Source organism: Camelus bactrianus, chromosome 16 (assembly GCF_048773025.1).
Source record: "Camelus bactrianus isolate YW-2024 breed Bactrian camel chromosome 16, ASM4877302v1, whole genome shotgun sequence".
In the NCBI taxonomy this organism is placed as follows: domain Eukaryota; kingdom Metazoa; phylum Chordata; class Mammalia; order Artiodactyla; family Camelidae; genus Camelus; species Camelus bactrianus.
The window spans coordinates 42,968,421-42,990,312 of record NC_133554.1 but is presented as its reverse complement, the minus strand read 5'-3'; the positions used below and the strand labels follow the sequence as shown (position 1 = coordinate 42,990,312).

The 21,892-nt window shown below is 33.4% G+C and overlaps 1 protein-coding gene across 7 annotated transcripts in view; it reads right to left on the bottom strand.

Moving 5' to 3' along the window:
- The window catches only part of GPATCH8 (G-patch domain containing 8), an 85,063-nt gene that overhangs the window by 52,209 nt on the left and 10,962 nt on the right, over positions 1 to 21,892 (bottom strand). For 2 of the 7 annotated variants that reach the window (XM_045520004.2, XM_045520002.2), the window contains exons 2-5: positions 12,472 to 12,546; positions 11,460 to 11,494; positions 6,702 to 6,719; positions 4,380 to 4,452 (exon numbers count right to left, since the gene is read on the bottom strand). Coding sequence is in view for 1 of the 7 variants with exons in the window: in XM_010959520.3 (XP_010957822.1) it covers positions 4,380 to 4,452; positions 12,472 to 12,546 (148 nt within the window). In the remaining 6 variants the exon portion in view is untranslated. Of the gene's footprint in view, positions 1 to 4,379; positions 4,453 to 6,701; positions 6,720 to 11,459; positions 11,495 to 12,471; positions 12,547 to 21,892 lie in introns of those variants that run through there. The other 5 variants (XM_045520003.2, XM_010959518.3, XM_010959520.3 and 2 more) reach the window with 4 other exon arrangements.

Here is a 21,892-nt window from a genome sequence, read left to right as displayed (position 1 = left end):
TTAGGTTTTCTATTTAGGTCTTTTACATACTGATAAAGGAAATTTTTCCTTTGTCTATAATGATATTGTAGGTATTTCCCCCAGTTGTTCTTTTCCTTTTTTAAACTTTATTTATGATGAAATATAGTCAATTTATTCTTTTTTTTAATGGCTTCTGGGTTTGAGGTTGAACTTAGAAAAATTTTCCTCATTCTAAGATTATTTTTAAAATAATTATCCCACTGTTCATCTTAATGATTTTGTGATTTCATTTTTTTATATCTAAATATTTTATTCATCTGGAATATATTTTGAAGTAAGGTATGACAGTGGAGATCCAACTTCTTTTTTCTGGGTTGCTACCTAGTTATCACTGCTCAGTGACTAAGGCTCTTTTTAGATGTTTTAAGTTAGGCTCAGAAGTGCTGATAACTAAGAGCTCAGAAACAGTGAAACAAACACCAAAATTAGGGGCTTAGGGACCTTAAAACATATACAGCATTAAAAGCACAAATCTGGGAGTCAGATAACTAGCACACATTAAGCATATTAGGTACCACTGTTATAAATTCTGGGAAATAGAGAGTAGTAAGACAGAGACCTCTCTATTTATGATTTTTATGACATTTAGGTTTCTGATAAAGTCCTAAAGATGGACTATCTCAAATTCAGTTAAAATATCTAACTATACACTATACAATACAGATGTTAATAACAATCAGCACTCATATAGTGTTTTACAGTTTTTATAAAAACTTCACTTACATTAACTTACTTTATCCTCATAATCACTCTGTGAGAATACAGACAGATTTTAATCCCCATTTATTGTTGAGAAAAATAATTCAGTGATGGTAACTTGTCCCTTTACTTAAAGTAAGTGGCAAAGACAAACTCAAACCTAGGTCTTATGTTTTCAAATGCTGCTCACACTGCTTTCATACTCTACATCAAGTACTTTTATACAAAAATAAATGAGAAGTGGGAGAGGGTATTGCTCAAGTGGTAGAGCACATGCTTAGCACGCATGAGGCCCTGGATTCGATCCCCAGTACCTCCTCGAAAATCAATCAAATCCCCACAAAAAATAAATAAATAAACAAACAAACAAAAAAGAGAATCTCTACTTTCAAGAAACTGGAAGCAATTTTTCAATTAAATATTCAGATTGATCACAAACTTAATTCTAAACATGGAAAGAGTACAAAAAAATATGAAACATGATTCCTAGCCAAGAAACTTTCAAAGATCTACAGTAAATTTAAAAAGTAGGACTTGGGGGACTGGAAAATAAACCTGAAGAGCATAAACAATGTCTACTCTGTCCATGGCTTATGCTATTTACAGCTGGTATAACTAGAATACATCATTAGCTCAGTAAATGTTGGCTGTCTGTTACTGGTTGAAATAATGAAATAATATTAGATCCTACTCATTTTTCTAAGGGGCAGAACTTTTCTCCGTGAGCAAAAAATCAGCCATATCCTCAAACAACTCTTAGACAATGTAACAAAGAAGTTCAGGCACAGCTTCTGGGCTACAACTACGTACCTATTTCATAGCAAAATAAAGATTTTTGAGCTACATTCCATTCCATTTTGAAGCTGCTGTTTGTTATAACAAACAATTTCAAGAACCAAATCCATTTCAACAGTAACAAAATACAACAGTCATTTACTGTTGATTTATTCCAAATTGAACACATCCTCTACAATAAACTGTCCATAATATTTCTCAACAGGACTTTGTTTGTAAAGAAAGACATCTTGTAAACATATCTTTTCTACAAGTTTTTTTTAAAACACTAACAATCACTTTTGTGCCACACAAGATAGTTCTTATTTTTTTTAACTTTTGAAATGTTTTAATAAATACTAGGGAAGAATAAAAGGTGAATAATAAGGGAAATTCAAGTACAAAAATAAACCCATACTACAAAGTACAATTTTCTGTCATGCCACAGATAATTTCATTTCAGAGTCAGCATGCCCTATTCTTCAATCTATCCAGTAACAAGTTATCTGCACTTTAGCCAGCCCTAAGGACTGGTATCCTTTGTAAAAATCTTGCATGAGTGGAAATAATTTTTAAACGTTAACAAAAAAAAAATCCTGAAAATATCAGTTTTAAATTTTAGTAGATGGTAGCATGTTAAAGATGTTAGAGCCTTAAAATCAAATAAAAAGAACTAAAAGTTGACCAAAAAACTAGTAAATACGAAGAACTTACAAAGCCATGAACCTAGAAATTATATGCAGTAACTAGTTTATGCAATATTAGCAAGGCATTAATTATTTTCAGTAGAGCAGCAGGGCTTTCTTCAATGGTTATTTATAGCAAAGGCTGGTACAATGAAAAACAAAATCTGTCATGAATTACCTCAATATGCCGTAAATGCGGCTATATTCTAGGTCAAATCATGTGGATATTACAGAAAAGACCCATGTAAGAGAAATCAGCACAATGCCTGCACAATGTTGAATCTGACACCAAAAAATAAAGAGCTATTTACAAGCCAATTAAATTCAGCCCTTAATGTTGGCAATCGAATAAGGCCCCATTTTTTTTTTGAAGGGTACAGATTGTACTAGCCATTCAAAACAGATGGGCTTTACACAGCAATGTGAATTTAGTGAACAATACTGAACTGTATGCTTAAAAATGGCTAAGATGGCATTTTATGTTATGTGTTTTTTTACTACGATTAAAAAGAATAAAGATGGGCTTCCTATTTCCCTCGTATTTTAAATAAATAACAGATTTATGAGTTATTGAGTGCTTATTATATGCTTATCACCAGATGTGGAGGGGAAATACGGATAAAACCTAATGTCTCTTTTCAAGAAGCTCAAAGTTTAAAGAGAACCAAAATTCAAAAGTATTCTTAATAATAATAATTTTCCATCCCTCCAAAATAGGTGAGTATCCATTTATCTCTCCTTTCTTAAACTCTTGGTCTCTCTTTCACTCTCTTCCTCTCTGCAGGTTCTAGTCTCTGATGTTCAAAATGAAAAATTCTCGGGTTCAAACAGATTCGTTAGCCCCCATGAAATGCCCCCAAATTCTATTCCCTTGTGTGCCTGAACACAGAGAGTAACAGTCAACAATGTTTCTGGGAATCTCTGCACAAAAAGAGATGTTTCCAATAGTAGGACCTTATTCTGAGCTATTGCCTCCATTCAATTCAACCCAACACGTAACTGTGCAAACCTCTGGGACAAATCCTATCAAGAAGCCATTTCTATTGTAGTTCTGATTATCATTTCTCTCTTCTAGACTCTTAACAAAATCTATGGCCTATGCCAAACAAATTGCTCTCAATTGTAGAGTATTCTTTGTATTGTTTGCAATGAGTTCTTGTGACACTGGGAAAACAAGTTTAATGGTATTAAATCCTTCTATCTCCCCCAAAAGAACAGGTTAACGCTTAGTAATAACTATTAATTTGAAACAAATTTATTGAGCATTTCCTTTGTGTTCACTACTGAATAGAATTTGTGGACATATAATTTAAAAAGCAAAGGTTTTAAAGACTGAAACATCCTGCTTCATGCCCTGTCCTCTTGTGCCCCTTAATACACACACTTGAATTGATTAGACCTCGCATTCAAGTTGTGGAAATCCATTTCCAAAATTCAAAGAATTAGTCAACAGTAGTACACCCCTCCCCAAAGGTCCTCTTGCGTAACGAGACCCTTCAGGATCTAATGTAGAAGTGCAATAATTTCCATCATTTTTGAGGTGGTGTTCACATCTGCAAAGAATAAACCACAGCCCTCAAATATGAAGGAGCTAAAAAGTGAATGGAGCCAACTGGTTTCCAACTAACAAGAACTTAGACTGATCCGAACTTAAGAAATGGCCTCTCTGCTCAGAGAGCCCTACAAAACATCTGCTTTCATTTTAAGTTTCACATAGGTTAATTTCTCTCTCTACTACTACATTTATTCTGATTACAGAGAAAAAGAGCCAGGGCAATCACTAGCTTCAGGAAGATTTTGGGAGGGCAAAAATTAAAGTCGGCTGTTGAATAGTTCTCTTTATAATACTGAAGCCACAATACTCCATCACTAAATGATACAAAGAAAGCACACTATACTATATATTTCTTGTACTCCACCCACCCATCACCTCCACCAAAAGAAATTTAAAACAAGTTGAGTCATACACAGTATGTTTGACCTGAAAGTATTCATGACCCAGAAGCTTCTCTTGCAAATTAGCTTAATGGTGATTTAAAATACAGATACAGGAAAAATACACTATTCTAGGGCATAAAAGCCATGGGGGGAAAAGCCCAAACACTTTTTAAAGAAAGACGACAAATATATTCAGGCATAAGATCTGCATCAGAAACATTTTCTTATTCTTTCTTTTTTTGGTATGTTTAAAAAACTTACCCTGAAGAGATTTTCCCAATCCCTGGCCCAGCTTCCACCCATGTTTCTGGAGTAAGCGATGTCCAATATTATCCTGACAGACAGAACAGAGAGACAAACCAAAAATATTCCAATAATATATTCTTCCCTTCCTAGTGATATTTAAACAGGTGATGAGCAAGAGATAATTCTACATATATGCATGCAAAAAAGTGCTAATAATAGGGTAAATGTGCCCAATAAAGGGGGCATTAATGTAAAAAGAAATGCTGGGTAGTATTTTACATGGGAAGAACATAGAGGGTAAAGGTCCTTTCTGATGGTGTGCTGGGCAACTTTGTACATACACTTTAAAAGGAGAAAAAAGGGAAGGGGAAAGGGGGAAGAATACATTTATGAAGTTTAAAACTAACATTAAAAAGCATAAAATCAAGGTACTTATACAATCATATCCACCACCTAGACAGCACCACTTTAAGATTTGTTTAAAGAAAATCTACATTGTGTTTAGTTATTCTGCTTATGTGTCAGGCTTTCATGATACAAAGTAAGTTGTAAGTGTAAGACTGCCCCACCACTAGAAATGAAAACACAATCAGAGCAAAATCCAGGCTAGACTTGATTGGTTTTTTAATATATATATAAAATATAAATATTTAACTAGCATGCAGCCAATATTAAACTGAAAAAACAGTGAGGTTAGTAAAACAAGAAATTAAACTGATTAAACAGAAAAATAAAATGAGCTCAAGCACAGACTGAGTGATGCATTTCAACATGTAATCTAACAAAAATGCTAAAATGTTAGAATGAAACAGGCCTAGCAATAAGTTAACAGTAAAGAACCATTAGTGCATGTAGGGGAAAAAAACCAATATACATAATGTCTCATCTTCCTGGGAGCACACTAGAAAAGGTACTTCAACGTATACTGTATGAAAAGACATCAGAAACAACAATTAAATGTCAGCTTTTTGTGTAACGGTTCAAGATCTCAGAAACCTCTGCAGACCTTTGTCCAATTCTTTGCTTTTTACAAATACTATGAAGTACAGAGACAAAGCTAAAGTAACTATTAACTGTATCAGATAAAATGTTACTCATTCAAAGGAAAACCTTAAAAAATTTTAAACACAAAGTGTTCTGTATGCATTAAAATGTAGCTTATAGCATTAACTGGGTTACCACCATTTGAAAATAATCTCATATTTCCTGAAATCAGTTTATAAAGTGAACAAAACCATAATCTTTGAATTAAAATCAAACATCTCATATTAAACTGCTTTTTATCTTTCAGCTCCATACTCAATGATAAAATGCTTTCTGGAGGAAAGAAAAAAATTATTTTGCTATTATCTTCTCTGACAGTAAGTTAGAAGAAGATTAAGCCTCCCTCATGTCCTGTTTAAGGAAAAAAAAAGGGCCAACTTCCTTCTATGAGTTTATAACAGCATGCCAACCAGAAGAAAACTGGGCTGAGGAGCTGATTATTTCATTGATCAGGGGCAACAAAGATCAGGATACTTTAAAAAAAAAAATGAGGCAAATGATAATGAAAAGCTTGTTTCTAGAACAAAACATACAATCGTTTTAAACGATTGTATAATATATATACAATTTGTATATATAAATATATATATGATTTGTATAATATATATACAAAATCATTACAGTGCACAAAAGGTCACTAGAGATTATTTTTTGCTAGCAACTGGAAGAATGAGAAAGTGCTATGGTTATGGATAATCCCAGGTAATAACTTCCATATTATCAGATATCACAAAAACTTAGTTCAACACTGGTGCGTCCTTTTCTTCCCTTCTCTCCTCCCAACTGAACTGTCAGGAAAAGCATTCCCTTAACCAGTGTTGAGTGCCTATTTCCAAATAACTTTACTGCTTAAAAAAAAGTTTCTAAGTCTTAATACAAGTAATGTTAGCAGAAAATGAAGATAAAACAGCCTTTATAGTACTATTGTGAAAATAAACTTACCTGTACATAAAACCCTTGTTTTATATAACTCTTACAACTAAATAACTCTGGAAAGGACAAGGATAGCAGAATGACTCTAAGATTATGTAGTTGATTAAAGTATTGTCTAATCTTTTAACAGACTAATGATGTAACTATACTTGGCACAGATATTTAGGGTATTAAACTATGCTGACAAAAATTGTTGCCCCCTTTTTTCAATTTTGAAAAACTCAAATCTTTTGGCTAAGTGGAGATGAGACATTATGCTGACTGTGTTATATTATGAATGCACTAAAATAAACAGACAGATGAAGCAGTATGCTATTTCCAAAAGCAGTGCAAGTGGAGTGAAAGCATTTCCATACGAACCTGGCTTTAAAAACTGGGCTGTCAAAAGAACAGTTAAATGTAACACAAAGTAAGAAACTGTCCAATCACTAATGGTCGTTTTTTTTTTTTGTCTTGTTTTCAATTCACTGCTTGCAATTAATGTATTTATTAAAGAAGAGTGAAAGCATAAGTAAATTCACGAGTCAAGACCAGCTGAGAGATTCAAGAGCAGCGTGTTGTGACTGACAACAGTGAAAGGAAAAGCAAATGTTAAAGGGAGAGGGAGAAAAAAGAAAAATTTAGAGTTATACACATTAGCACCACTTTTACAAAACCACTCAAGATGGCTGTCACCTTCTCAGAAAAAGCTACTGATAGAAAATGGTAGTGGCATTTCTCTTCTAAAACTTTAGGGGAAAACTGTTCTTTAAGTAACTCTATCTCCCCAAGTATGAATAGGAAATGAAATGTCAGGGGTTATATTAAAATTAGCATGCCATTCTATGTCCTTAATTATAACAAAGGCAACAAAAATAACAGACATATCTCCCAGAAAGTCTTCCCCTCACCGACCTCCTAGACTTAGTGAACGACTAATACAGAAAATCTGAACCTTTCCTATTATTCCAAACTACCTGCTTTTGGAGGAAAAAAGCAGTTCTGTGACTCTGCAGAAAGGGCTAGTATTCAGTATGGTCTCTTTTCCTACCAAAAAAAGAAAAAAGCTTTATAAACACTCATCAAAAGTCCAGTAGGCTTAGGGATGATGGGTAACACAAGAAAGGCACGCCAAAATACCTTGTAACAAAGCAGACTTGTCTAATCTGAAGTGATCAAAATGTTCATGTAACTTTCACTGTGAGAGAGCAAGGAATGGCCAGCCTGTGAAAATAATCAATCTACTCTGTTTAGGCTGCCAATTATTTCCGTGGATGTTATTTATGATGGTAAACTGAAGTGATTTTCTCAAACAGGTAACCTAGATATAACAAGAGCAACGAGGACTGTTTAGCTTCTGAAATAGTAATAGTTTACCATTTCAGCCATTATAATAATGACTAATCAAACTTTCATTTTTTTATTTTTAAATAAAATATATAATTTGAGGTTTAGTTATAATCTCATGAACCAAAAATAAATATTTTTCTTTTTTTAACACAGTCTTAGTTTGTGACTAACAAAGGGGAATGAACAGTGATAGGTTGTTTATAATTTAAATGCACAATGTAGAAATGCAGGGAAATACTAATTGAAAGCAGATTAATAAAGCAACTGAACTTTGCCCAAGGGAGGTAGGCAAAAGGCTCGTTTTCCACATAATTCATAAATAGTTCCCACAACCTATTTGTTACTCCCGGTGCTTTAACACTCCAAAAATGGTGGCAGTGTGGCATTTTCTTTGGTTAGAAGCATAATGTTCTTCTTAATTTAAACCACGAAGCTGAGCTGAAAATTCACTTTTTTCACCTAGATTACCTAAATTGATCTTCACTTTTCTTCCCATTTCTAAACTTACAAGTAAATTAAAACACTACATTTTAATCTATTGTGCCCCTTTATCTATGTGTGAGAAAGAAGGATATAATTTTTAAATGGCAACATCTTTGATAATAAGGAATGTGCATTATAAACAACTACCAATATGCTGAAAACACAATACCAGCCAAAAACAAAAACAAAAACAAAAGAAACACCTCATTATTGTTTCAGCCATTCCTCAACATTTTTATTAACTAAATAACAAATAGAAAACTTTCCCAGGAACTTTGCTCTGTGAAGCTGAATACCATCACAGTAACAATGGTCATTTTGTCAATAGCACCATCAATCTCTATAATGTGAGCCTACCAAAACACAGATAAAAATTTACTTCATTGTACGAGGCTGATTCCAAGTTTCTACAGTAGGAAATAGAATATCATGTCTCAAGAGAAAACTATATTACAACTATGTCAGTGACTAGATGAATACCAATTCCACACTGAATTTTCTTCTAGCTGACAGCCACATTCAATTTATACCATTTAGCCCATTTTCAACAGTGACAAAAATGGCAAGTCTCTTGAGTGGATTGTAAGCTTTGCTGATTGTGTATTAAAGACTCTATAAGCAAAAACCAAGTGCTACTAGGTGAACCCATGCAAACAACAAGTAGTAAAATTCCCAAAACAAAAAAATCTATAGCTCACTACAGATGACACAATGAAGACTAGAGAGAAAAGCCATATAGTAATGCTACACCATTCAGCTCCAAGAAGCACATTATTTATAGTGCAGTCCACATATGGTCACTGCTAAATGTCAAATCAGCAGGTCTTATAGAGTTACAGTTTGGAACTAGTGGAGTCCACAGATCTAAACAGATATGCAACATGACAAAACCCAATTATACATATACTTCTAAATCCCTAGGTAAGCAAAGTAAACATCAGCAACTGGAATTTGAAAACTTACATTACTTTTTAAAACCTGCTCAGTCAACCTGACAACTAACTGATGGGTAATTTTACTTCTAACTGCAATAATGAAAACATACTTTAAGTCTACAATGCAGGGATTTTGCCTTTTATATAGCTTACAGTCACTCTCCCATCTGATTTCTCATGTTCTTTCTATGGTAAAGGTCATAAAGGACCATATATCCTAAATCATGACAACCAATACTTGGATATATAGTGGAATCCTAGGCTGGGTTTATGGCTTTAGATTAAGTTTTCTTTGTTTTCTAATTATTTTATCTTAAAGTATGTGGAGGTCATAATTACAATAACTGGGACCTAAAAATCTCATAAAGCAATAAATTGAAATATAAGTTCTAAAAAGTTTTTTGTAATAAGGGTAAAACGTTAATACTTTCTACCTCCTCTTTAATTCAGATAATCAAGTTGTCTGGAAATTCTTTCATAATTTTCTTAGAATACGATTTATTCTTGACCAGAAATTTCATTGAAAGATATTCGGTTGGTTGAAATAAAACAGGGAAAATAAAACTTTATAACAAAGATAATGAAATACATTTTTACAAATCTGGATTTTGATGTGTTTCCAACATTTTCTGATTGAAACCGACATACCTGGATCATCTCACTAACAAATCTAGACTTCAGAAGTTTACCAAAAGTATAATGCATTATTGCATCTTTGTATCTCATTTCCCATCTTGCAGGTTTGCAACAAATTTACCCTATTACAAAACAAAAAGACCTTAATCCTATACTCACAATAACCCTTCACACAGGCATATTCTTGGCACAAACCTGTGCAGAGACTTCCTCGGTTACCAGCTGCTGCAGAAGACCTTTGTTAAAAAAAAAAAAATGACTACACCTTTAGCTCCTGCAATGATCTGTAGACTCCCAAAGCTGCATATTTCCAGCCACTTTTGAGTTGCATGCTGTAGCAAAACAGTCAGCACCTCTCAATAGATATTGCTGCAGAGAAAGATTTTAATTCAGCAGACTCTTTCTGTGTGTTAGAAGCAACGCATTTTCCCATAAGAACAAGATAGCTCAATATAGCCAGCCAGCCAGCCTTATAACTAACATACACTTATTTGGTGGGCATTCCTAAGGTGAGAGGGTACTTTCTGGGGGAGATGGGGAGGAGGGGTTGCTACACTGCCTATTTTGATGCCAATCATTTTAGGGCTTATTTTAAAAACTTTAAATTTATCCCCAAATGATTTGGTAAGATTTGGTAAGAGAAATAAAATCCCTATCTTGTTTGTCCCACTCCTATCTAACACCATGTAAGCTATGAAGCTCCTCCCTCCTACTACCTAACTACCACATCACAAATATTGCATTATCTTAATGTGTTTCGGGAGTAAATTTTCATTTTAAGTGTAAGTTATTAATATACATCTCTGAACATACACTTATTCATTAAAAATTAATTATCCAGTCTGAGTACTATATACCATTTGCTATTTTAAGTGGGGAAGATAACACTATTTAATAAATAAGGCATGTATCAATTCCACTCCTACTCACTGAGATTACTCAGGCAGACTGTCTTCTGATAGTGTTCTCCCTATGACATATGCTGGAAAAATTCCTGGACAGTGTGAGAGGAAAAAGAACATCAGTCTCACATGCCAAAGGAATGAATTTTCCAAAAACCTTTAAATGTAGCCTTAAAAGAAGGCTTTACAAATGTTAAATATCATTTAATTTAGTGCTTTTAAAAAAACTTTGTTGAGTATAGTAAAAAATGAATACTAGGCAGCAAATTTGGTCTAACTAAATTTCCTGCTACTGTTGAGTCAGAGTACCCACAGAATTATATAGCTTGTATAATATTAACCAAATATGTACCTTGTAGAATATGGTACTTGGGACTTTCTTCCAATAGCTATCTGCTCTTAAACTCTGACTCAAAAAACAAATTGAATAAAATGGAAAAATTAAATTATTTTTCAAGTACAAGATATTGACTTAGCTAGCCTACAGACTTCATTGTAAAATTCTACCTTGTGATAATTCCCAAGATGATACAGAATAAGGCAAAAACTCTGGTGATTTTTAACTTAGCAAAGTGGGCTTGGCATTTTATCCTTAAGTCAAAACAAGACTGGGCTTTCAGCACAACATCAGGTGTGAATTCTCCCTCTGCAGCATTATCACATGCGTCATCAATTACTGCCATGCCTAAGTCTAGCATCATGCCAGCACATTTAGACAGAAAGTACTATATGCAGTGTTCACTGGACCAGAAGAACAGAAATAAGAAGGGGAAGTGGGGGAGAAAGAAACCCTAGAGAAGAAATTAAAAAAAGGCAGACCGTGCAATACAAACCAGATCATGGCTGCTTAGCTAATATGGGCCAACTGCTGTGGAAGAAAAATGTCGAACACCCCAAGTTGTGTAAATTTCTGTAAACATCTAAACACACACACAAACACACACAACACCAACCTAATTAGGAACATAAATATATGTTGATCCTTTACTATGTTATAGTTATGAAAATAAAAGCTAAGTTAAAATATCTATACTCTCTAAATTGCCTTAACCTGAGGGAGATGCTAGTGTTCTTAAAGGGAGAAGAGGGATGTCTTGACTGCTATAGAGATTCTCTCTCTGATGATTTTTCACTCAAGTTTACCAATAACTCCCTATAACCCTTATTAAATATGTATACTAAAGCACAAATATTAAATATTGACAATACTGACAAGTTTAGACATCTTAACAATGGACTGCGTAATCTGAAAATAATGGGCTTTTCAAAATGAAAGTAATGTTCAAAAATTAAGAGTCAGGAAAATCTCCTTGCTCTGTTGCATGATATCAATATTTAAAACTAAGCCATGTGAAGAGACAGAAAGAATCAACTTTTGACAAAAACCAGACATCTCTTAAGCCACAGAAACCAAAATTACCATGTTTCACAAGAGTCTGGTAAATAAAACATATTAGTCCTTAACTGTTCTTAATGGAACATTTCACACATGATTGTGTTGCCCAGGAAAGATGAAGCTTCTAAAGGATCAAAATACATTTTACTCCTTTACTCAATTTACAAAAATACTGAACTTCAACTTGCTTTCTTTAACAGCATTAGTAAGGGGCAAAATGGTATTTTTTTCCATCAAAATTCTAAATTATTTCTAGATTTTTTCACTGATTCCCCAACATATTAAATACTAGATTACAATCTAAACTCTACCTGATTACTGTAGGGCATGCAAGAAAACAACTCTAAACTGTACTATGTAAGTTTTTACTAAGTTTAACTTCATTCACATCAAGTGTCACACGAACACTACCTAACTAGCTATGACCCAAAATTAAGCACTGATCTTACCGATTCTATAGGCTTGTCAAGTGATGCTTGTTCAATTTCCAAATGTCCTTCTTCATACTGATCAAAGTGATTACCCTGAAAAAACAAAACTAGGGTTATTTTTCCCCAAAGCAATAAATGCCAAAATTATTAGTAAAAGTAATCAAACTAGGGGTTATTTTAAACTTTTCATTCTTTTTCAGTAAGCAACAAAACTCTGCCACAAATTCAGACTTTCTTAAATCTACAAAAACAAACAAACAAACAATTTATTAAAAGTCTAGGTCTAGTAATATGAACTCTTCTTCCTCTGACAAGCATCGAAACTGGTAACTAAAACATTATCAACCATTTGGGATATCAACTCTTAGACTGACTATATTAGGAAGACTGCAGAATCAAAATCAAAGGGCTGTACTGTGCTTTACTTTTCATAAACAATTTTGTGCTACAGAAAATAAGTCCTAACCAAAGAATGCAAATAAAATCTGTATAATACTGCTAAATGTTGATAACATTGTTTTTAATTAAAACTACTAAAATATTCAACTTTAAATCAAGTTCTAACTCCAAAGTTTCAAGGAATTCAAAAAACACAGTCTCTTGACACAGTATCCCCAATACACAATTTCTCAAATGATCTGCCAAGGGAGATAAGCATGCCTGTATAACACCATATTTGACCATAATCAAGCAAGCTGTCATTGCAACTAGAATAAGTTAAAACAGTCAAAATTGAGGATGGGGCAGACAACTAGGAAGCTCTCTCTAATCATGGTTTTCTCTGCTCCATGAAAAAGGAAGAGGCCATAATTTGGCTTTAAATCAGAATATCAATTGTCTGGTTCCCTTCTGTTTACAAAGTAGAGGGCATGAAGATTTGTGAGTCCTGAATTGACCTAAGTCAGAAAGACTAAAGACTTCAGTCTAGCCTAAATCTAATTCAGGCATGGAGTGGTATGATAACTTGAATGTTAACCAGACAAGAATGAAGTCTTGTTTTTCTCTTACAATCCTAAAACTTAATATGGTACCTAAACACTAGAGAACAGTTAAGTGCTAAAATTAAGTGGAAGTGCTGAAAATTCTACAACTAGACAGTTGTGTGTTGATAATGGTCGTACAACACTATTAACGTACTTAATGCCACTGAACCATACACTGTAAAACAGTTAAAATGACAAATTTTGTTATGTGTATTCCAGCACAATAAAAAAATTTTAATTTTGCTGTTGAATTTATCCAAAAGAAGGAGTAACAGAACAGTAGTGAGTTTTCCAAAGACAAAAAGCAAATCTTAAAAATTGAATAGGATTTAAAAGCAGGTATTCCTTCCAAGAATGAGAAAAACCAATTGTCAAGAAATACTAAAAAATGAAAAAATAGCTGTCAATCCTGAAAGTCTGTCTAAATTAATCTCCAATATTTTGTCCAATGACCACTTCAAAATAACACCTACCTCTTGGCATTTTAACTTCTATTCTGACATTTAAAAATTTAAGTTATTGAAAAGATGTTAATTGCAAAGTACTTCTAAATCCCTAAATAATAAAATCCAGATAATGATTAACTCAAACCACACAGTATTATAGAATACCAATGTCCAGCCAAATCTCGTAATTTTCTCTTTCACTTTATAGCACTATATGATTAAATGATAAAAGAATAATCTCAAACTACCAACAATAACTGGGCACTATTTTTAAAGTAATTAAATCTTTATAATATTTAACTTAGGACAACCACACTTTAAAAGAAAACTGCCCCCAAATTTATCACCATCAAAGATAATATAATAAAAGCACAAATACTTACAGATATTATTAGAGAACTACCAAGTAATTCTACAAAAAAGAAAATGGCATCTTGGAAAAGCCATTCCAGCTCATCTTTACTGCACAAGAAATAACTCAAGTTTTTCCAAATAGGTCATGAATCACTAGCAAAATCTTCTTTTAATCTGCATACTTATCATTTTAGAAAATCCTTCTGTGGATTACAAATTACTACCCATAAATACCAGATTCTAAACATGGCTAGTTAAGTTTTCAAATCATTCTGCATCTAACAGACACAATACAAAGCAGGATTAATAATATAGTTTGAGTCCCAAAAAAGACCCATACATTCATGATTACTCATCTTCACCAAAGGTAAAAAGACAAATCAATAGAGAAATAATAGTATTTTCAATAAATGGTGCTGTAACTAGGCATCCATACGCAACAAAACAAAACAAAACAAAACCCTCAAAATGTATCACAGACCTAAATACAAAACCTAAAATTATAAAATTTCTAGAAGAAAATATATAGGAGAAAATTTTGGTGACCTCAGGCTTCACAAAAATTTCTTAATATACAACCCCAAAAGCACAATCTGCAAGAGAAAAAAATTGAAAAACTGTACTAGAGAAAACATTCACAAATCCCTTTACTTGATAAAAGACTTATATCCAAAATACATAAGGAACTCTCAAAACACAATAATAAGAAAATCCAATTTAAAAGTAGGCAAAAGATTTAAACAGATCATGTCACCAAAGAATATAGACAGATGACAAGTACTCAACATCATTAATCATTAGGGAAATAGAAACTGAAATCACAAGGTTAATACCACTTCGCACCTATCAAAATGGCTTTAAAATAAACTAACAATATCAAGTACTGATGAAACTGCACAGGAACGCTGATAGATTGCTGCTGGGAATGTAAAATAGAAAACAGTCTGGCAGTTTCTTATAAACTTAAACATGCACTTACCAAATAACCCATTAATACTATCCCCAGGTATTTACACAAGTGAAAGGAAAAACCTATGTTCACACCAAACCTGTCTGTGAATGTTTGGAAAATATCAAATGTCCCTTAACTGGGAAATGAAGTTAAAAGCTATGGTAACTCACAAAGAAGAAAAAAGAGACAGCACAAATTAGCAAAATAAGAAAGGAAAATGGAGAAATTACAACAAATAAAATAGAAATACAGAATATCATACAAGAATATTATGAAAACTATACGGAATCAAACTGGATAACCTAGAGGAGATGGACAAGTTTCTGAAAACATACAGTCCACCAAGACTGAATCAAGAAGAAACTGACCTCTTGAACAAACCAATCACTAAAAATGAAATCGAAATAGCAATAAAAAACCTCCCTACAAATAAAAGTCCAGGACCGGACGGCTTCACTGGGGAATTCTACCAAACATACAAAGAAGAACTCATACCAGTCCTTCTCAAGCTATTCCAGAAGACTGAAAAGGAGGGAATACTCCCAAACTCATTCTATGAAGCCACCATCACCCTGATACCAAAACCAGGCAAAGACACTACCAAAAAAGAGAATTATAGGCCAATATCACTGATGAACATAGATGTCAAGATCCTCAAAATATTAGCAAATACAATCCAACAACACATAAAAAAGATTATACATCATGACCAAATGGGGTTCATCCCAGGGACACAAGGGTGGTTCAACATACACAAATCAATGTAATACATCACATCAACAAGAGAAAGGACAAAAACCACATGATCATCTCAATAGATACAGAAAAAGCATTTGATAAAATTCAACACCCATTTATGATAAAAACTCTCACCAAAGTGTGTATAGAGGGAACATATCTCAACATAATAAAAGCTACATATGACAAACCTACAGCCAGCATAGTACTCAATGGTGAAAAACTCAAAAGCTTCCCAATAAAATCTGGGACAAGGCAAGGATGCCCACTATCACCAATCCTATTCAACATAGTCTTGGAAGTCCTAGCCACAGCAATCAGGCAAGAGAGAGAAATAAAAGGGATCCAAATTGGAAAAGAAGAGGTAAAAGTGTCACTATATGCCGATGACATGCCACTATATATAGAAAACCCTAAAAGGTCCACACAAAAACTAATAGAGCTGATCGAAGAATTCAGCAAGGTAGCAGGTTACAAGATTAACGTTCAAAAATCAGTTGCATTTCTCTACACTAACGATGAATCAACAGAAAAAGAAAGTAAAGAAACAATCCCCTTTAAAATAGCACCCAAGTAATAAAATACCTAGGTATAAATCTAACCAAGGAGGTGAAAGAATTATACACAGAAAACTATAAACCATTGATGAAGGAAATTAAAGAAGACTTTAAAAAAATGGAAAGATATCCCATGCTCTTGGATTGGAGGAATCAATATTGTTAAAATGGTCACACTGCCCAAGGCAATCTACAGATTTAATGCAATCTCTATCAAATTACCCACGACATATTTCACAGAACTAGAACAAATCATAATAAAATTTATATGGAACCATCAAAGACCTAGAATTGCCAAAGCATTACTGAAGAGAATGAAAGAGGCTGGAGGAATAACTCTCCCAGACTTCAGACAATACTACAGAGCTACGGTCATCAAGACAGCATGGTATTGGTACAAAAACAGACATATAGACCAATGGAACAGAATAGGAAGCCCAGAAATGAACCCACAAACTAATCTTCGACAAAGGAGGCAAGAATATACAATGGAATAAAGACAGTCTCTTCAGCAAATGGTGTTGGGAAAACTGGACAGCAGCATGTAAAGCAATGAAGCTAGAACACTCCCTTACACCATACACAAAAATAAACTCAAAATGGATCAAAGACTTAAACATAAGACAAGATACAATAAACTTCCTAGAAGAAAATATAGGCAAAACATTATCTGACATACATCTCAAAAATGTTCTCCTAGAACAGTCTACTCAAGCAATAGAAATAAAAGCAAGAATAAACAAATGAGACCTAATGAAACTTACAAGCTTCTGCACAGCAAAGGAAACCATAAATAAAACAAAAAGACAACCTACAGAATGGGAGAAAATTTTTGCAAATGAAACCAACAAAGGCTTGATCTCCAGAATATATAAGCAGCTCATATGACTTAATAAGAAACAACCAAACAACCCAATCTAAAAATGGGCAAAAGACCTGAACAAGCAATTCTCCAAGGAAGACATACAAATGATCAATAGGCACATGAAAAAAATGCTCAATATCACTAATTATCAGAGAAATGCAAATCAAAACTACAATGAGGTATCACCTCACACCAGTCAGAATGGCCATCATTCAAAAATCCACAAATGACAAATGCTGGAGAGGCTGTGGAGAAAGGGGAACCCTCCTACGCTGCTGGTAGGAATGCAGTTTGGTGCAGCCACTGTGGAAAACAGTATGGAGATTCCACAAAAGACTAGGTAATAGACTTACCACATGACCCAGTCATCCCGCTCCTGGGCATATATCCAGAAGGAACCCTACTTCAGGATGACACCTGCACCCTGATGTTCACAGCAGCACTATATACAATAGCCAAGACATGGAGACAGCCTAAATGTCCATCAACGGATGACTGGATAAAGAAGATGTGGTATATTTATACGATGGAATACTACTCAGCCATAAAAACGGACAACATAACGCCATTTGCAGCAATATGGATGCTCCTGGAAAATGTTATTTTAAGTGAAGTAAGCCAGAAAGAGAAAGAAAAATACCATATGAGATCGTTCATATGTGGAATCTAAAAAAAAAAAAAAACAACAAAAAAAAGCATAAATACAAAACAGAAATAGACTCATAGACATAGAATACAAACTTGTGGTTGCCAAGGGGGTGGAGGGTGGGAAGGGACAGACGGGATTGCAAAATTGTAGAATAGAGAAACAAGATTATACTGTATAGCACAGGGAAATATACACAAGATCTTATGGTAGCTCACAGAGAAAAAAATGTGACAATGAATATATATATGTTCATGTATAACTGAAAAATTGTGCTCTACACTGGAATTTGACACAACATTGTAAAATGATTACAAATCAATAAAAAATGTTTAAAAAATAAATAAAAAATAAAAATAAAAAAGTAAAAGCTATGGTACACACATACAATGGACTATTACTCAGCAATAAAAAAGCGACAAACTGCTCACATAAGCACTAACATGTATAAATTTCAACGCATGCTAAGTGAAAGAAGCCATACTCAAGAAGTTACTGTATCATTCTGTTAATATGGCATTCTGGAAAAGGCAAAACTAGAAGAAAACTGACCAGTGACTGCCAGGGCCTATAAACTGACATGGTGGCTATACTATGACGGTTTGCTAAAACTCGAACTATATACTAAAATGGGTTAGTTTCACTATATTTTAATTATACTTTGATTTTTTAAATAAAAAAGGTGGGAAAAGCCAATATTTCTACATTTCCCCCCTTAAAAATATTCCTTAAGCATTAAAAAAAGTTTAAATCCGGAGGAAAGGATATAGCTCAGTGGTAGAGTGCATGTTTAGCAAGCACCAGGTCCTGAGTTGAATCCCCAGTACCTCAATTGAAAAATAAATAACCAGAGGAGGGTATAGCTCAGTGATAGAGCACATGCTTACCATGCATGAGGTCCTGGGTTAAATCACTGATACCCCCATTAAAAAATAGGTAAATAAACCTAATTACCTCCCCCTCTAAAACATACCTAAATAAGTAACTAACTAAATAAATAACTTATTACCTCCCCCCAAAAAACAAACAAACAAACAAAAATAAATAAATAAATTTTTTTTAAATTTTAAGTTTAAATTCTATTCTACAAACACATTATACTGGTAGTTACATGAATCTACACGTCAAAATAAAAATATTACTGTATAAATTTTAAAATTAAAAATAAAACAAACTTCAAACAAGGTGTTGGTGGTATAGTGGTGAGCATAGCTGCCTTCCAAATATATGCACATATATGCATGACTGGGACATTGTGCTGTACCAGAAATTGACACACTGTAACTGACTATACTCCAATTTAAAAAAAAAAAAAAAAACCTAAAAACATACACAGACAGCTCTGGAATACTTAAGAGGCTGTTTCTAGAGGTTAACTCAGATCTGAATGCCTAAGAGACAAAAGATGAGAGGGAGGCTCTGTTTTTAACTGCTTGTGTTTTTTTTTCTTTAGAATTTTAATATATAGCCTAATTACTCAAATACCCTAACAGAAATCATATCATATTGTGTTTATCTCTGGTTATTTAAAGTGAAAACTACATATATTTTTTAATCAATACCGCTATAAAGTAAATTTTAACCAAATGAACTTTTCAGTGAAACCAACAAATTTACACATTAAAAAGTAGAAGTATCCTGCTGGGTTTTTTTTCCCCCGATTCAGTCTAAATTAGAGATTGTTCAGAAAAGAAAGCTCAGAGAGAAACTCAATTTTAACAATGTACTCATGTGGTCTTGCCACATTTATAACAGCTATCTTTTGAGTACCTATATTTAGGTAAGTATCAGGCACTGTGTAGTTCACAGGCAATATCTCAGGTAATCCCCTCAAAGACCCAACAAGGTAGTTGTCATAGATTATTTCCATCTTCAGATGTGGAATTCAGAGGGTGTAAGAAACTTGCTAAAAGTTACTTAAATAGTAAATAAAGAAGCCCAAATTCCAAACCCTCTATAACTTTTAAGTTCATGCACTTTCTTCCTGTTATGCTACTTTGTGACTTTTTTCCCAGGAGGAAGAGGTAAGAGGGGGATCACTAGGAGAACAATATCACATTTTCCATAGCTATTACAAATTTAAAATGCAGATCACATTCACTGTGACATTTTCTAATATACTATTTTTAAAAGTAGAAACTAAAGTCCAACAGGGGAAGCGTTTAATACTATTTTGTTAAAGCAACAATTAGGGAGTCATCACAAAAGTTTTAAAACTATATAGTAATATGTTACTAACTCAGGGAATTAAGAGAAGTCACTTCTCAACATTTATGAGTATCTGTTTGATTTGCCATAATAAAACAATTAGCTGCAACATTTAAAAAGTATAAGTGTTTATATTTTTTACTGTTTCAAAACTTACTCTTAAATTTTAGGAACCATGACACCAATTCATAAAGAATAAGAAACAACTATCAATAAAGTACTTTTCATACAAGAAAAACTATCAATACATCTTCCACCTCAGTTCTTTAAACCAGTTATTACCAATTCTAAGTCCTATTTTTATTGCAAATTTGCTGTTTGACCTCATACAAATCATGTTATATTTCTCATCCATTGTGTACTCACTTTAAAATGAAGAACTTGAAGTAGACACATTTCTTAGTCTAAAATGCCATGAATTTGCAGATTTAAACTGAATTAAATTTACCCTATAGAAAAAAAGGCTGACTCATTTAAAATTTGGTACTACAAAAACATAATTACCATCAATTTTTAGGGCAGTGAAATTATTCTGTATTTTGGTGGATACATGTCATTATACTACATTTGTCAAAACTACAGAACTATACCAAGAGTGAACCTTAGTGTAAACTCGGACCTTGGTTGATAATTATGTGCCAATGTTGGTTCACCTCTTGTAACAAATGTACCACTCTGGTGGGAGTTGTTGATGATTGCCCATGTGTGTGAAGAGGGGAATGGACATACGGGAACTCTGAAACTTCAGCTCAACCTTGCTGTGAATCTGAAACACTTGGTTTTGAGAAAGTTAAGTAGTTTAACTTTCACCCTTGAATACTTTTGTCCCTTCTGAATGCTCTATTAGAAGAGCAAAAAGAAGAGAAAAGGAAAGAATATAAAGTGTGATTTCAAACTCCTAGGTTACAAACTATGGTAGTAGTAGCAGTGGTGACGATAATGATACTACTTTATTTCTTGCCTCTCTCCCACACAAAATTTTTTTCAAGTCATTCTGATGAACTTATTAAGATCATTCTTTCCAAAAATAGTCAGTATGGCGTCTAATTATGTAAATGCCTCAACGGGGATTTGAAGAGAAGTATTTTTTTCTACTTTACCCTGCTTTCAAAACCTGGTTTTAGATCTCTCAAATCCCATTAGAATTAGCATGATATCATATAAACCAGGGTACTTTTAGAGCAAAAGGGAGAGCTAATCTTAATTATCCCAGGACAAGAAGCATAAACTAAACATACAGTCATCCTAGTGAAAATTCACAGATTGTACATTACAAACATTTCTAAAATTTGGTTTTAATGATGACTGCTTTAAACACTTATTCCATTGTCTAAATCAACTCTTCCTTTCTAAATATTACTTGCTTTCACAGTTGTAATATAGCTTTTCATTTATGCTGATCAGAAATGTAAGTTCAAAAAGATCAGACTAAAAGCAATCTCATGTTTCTAAAAAAAAAAAGTGTCAAGGATTTTTAAATGCACACACATGTACACATACACATCCAGCTGACTCTCTTTCAACTGCCTATTCCCTCAAAAAAAAAAAAAAAAAAAAAAAAAAAGCATCAACGTGTGGTAGGTCTAATTACAAATGAATAGAACTTGACTGACCTGCATGTCATTAAAGCACACAGTAGCTCTAGTTCCTTACAGGTCAAGGATTCTGCTTCCAAACACACGACAAATGT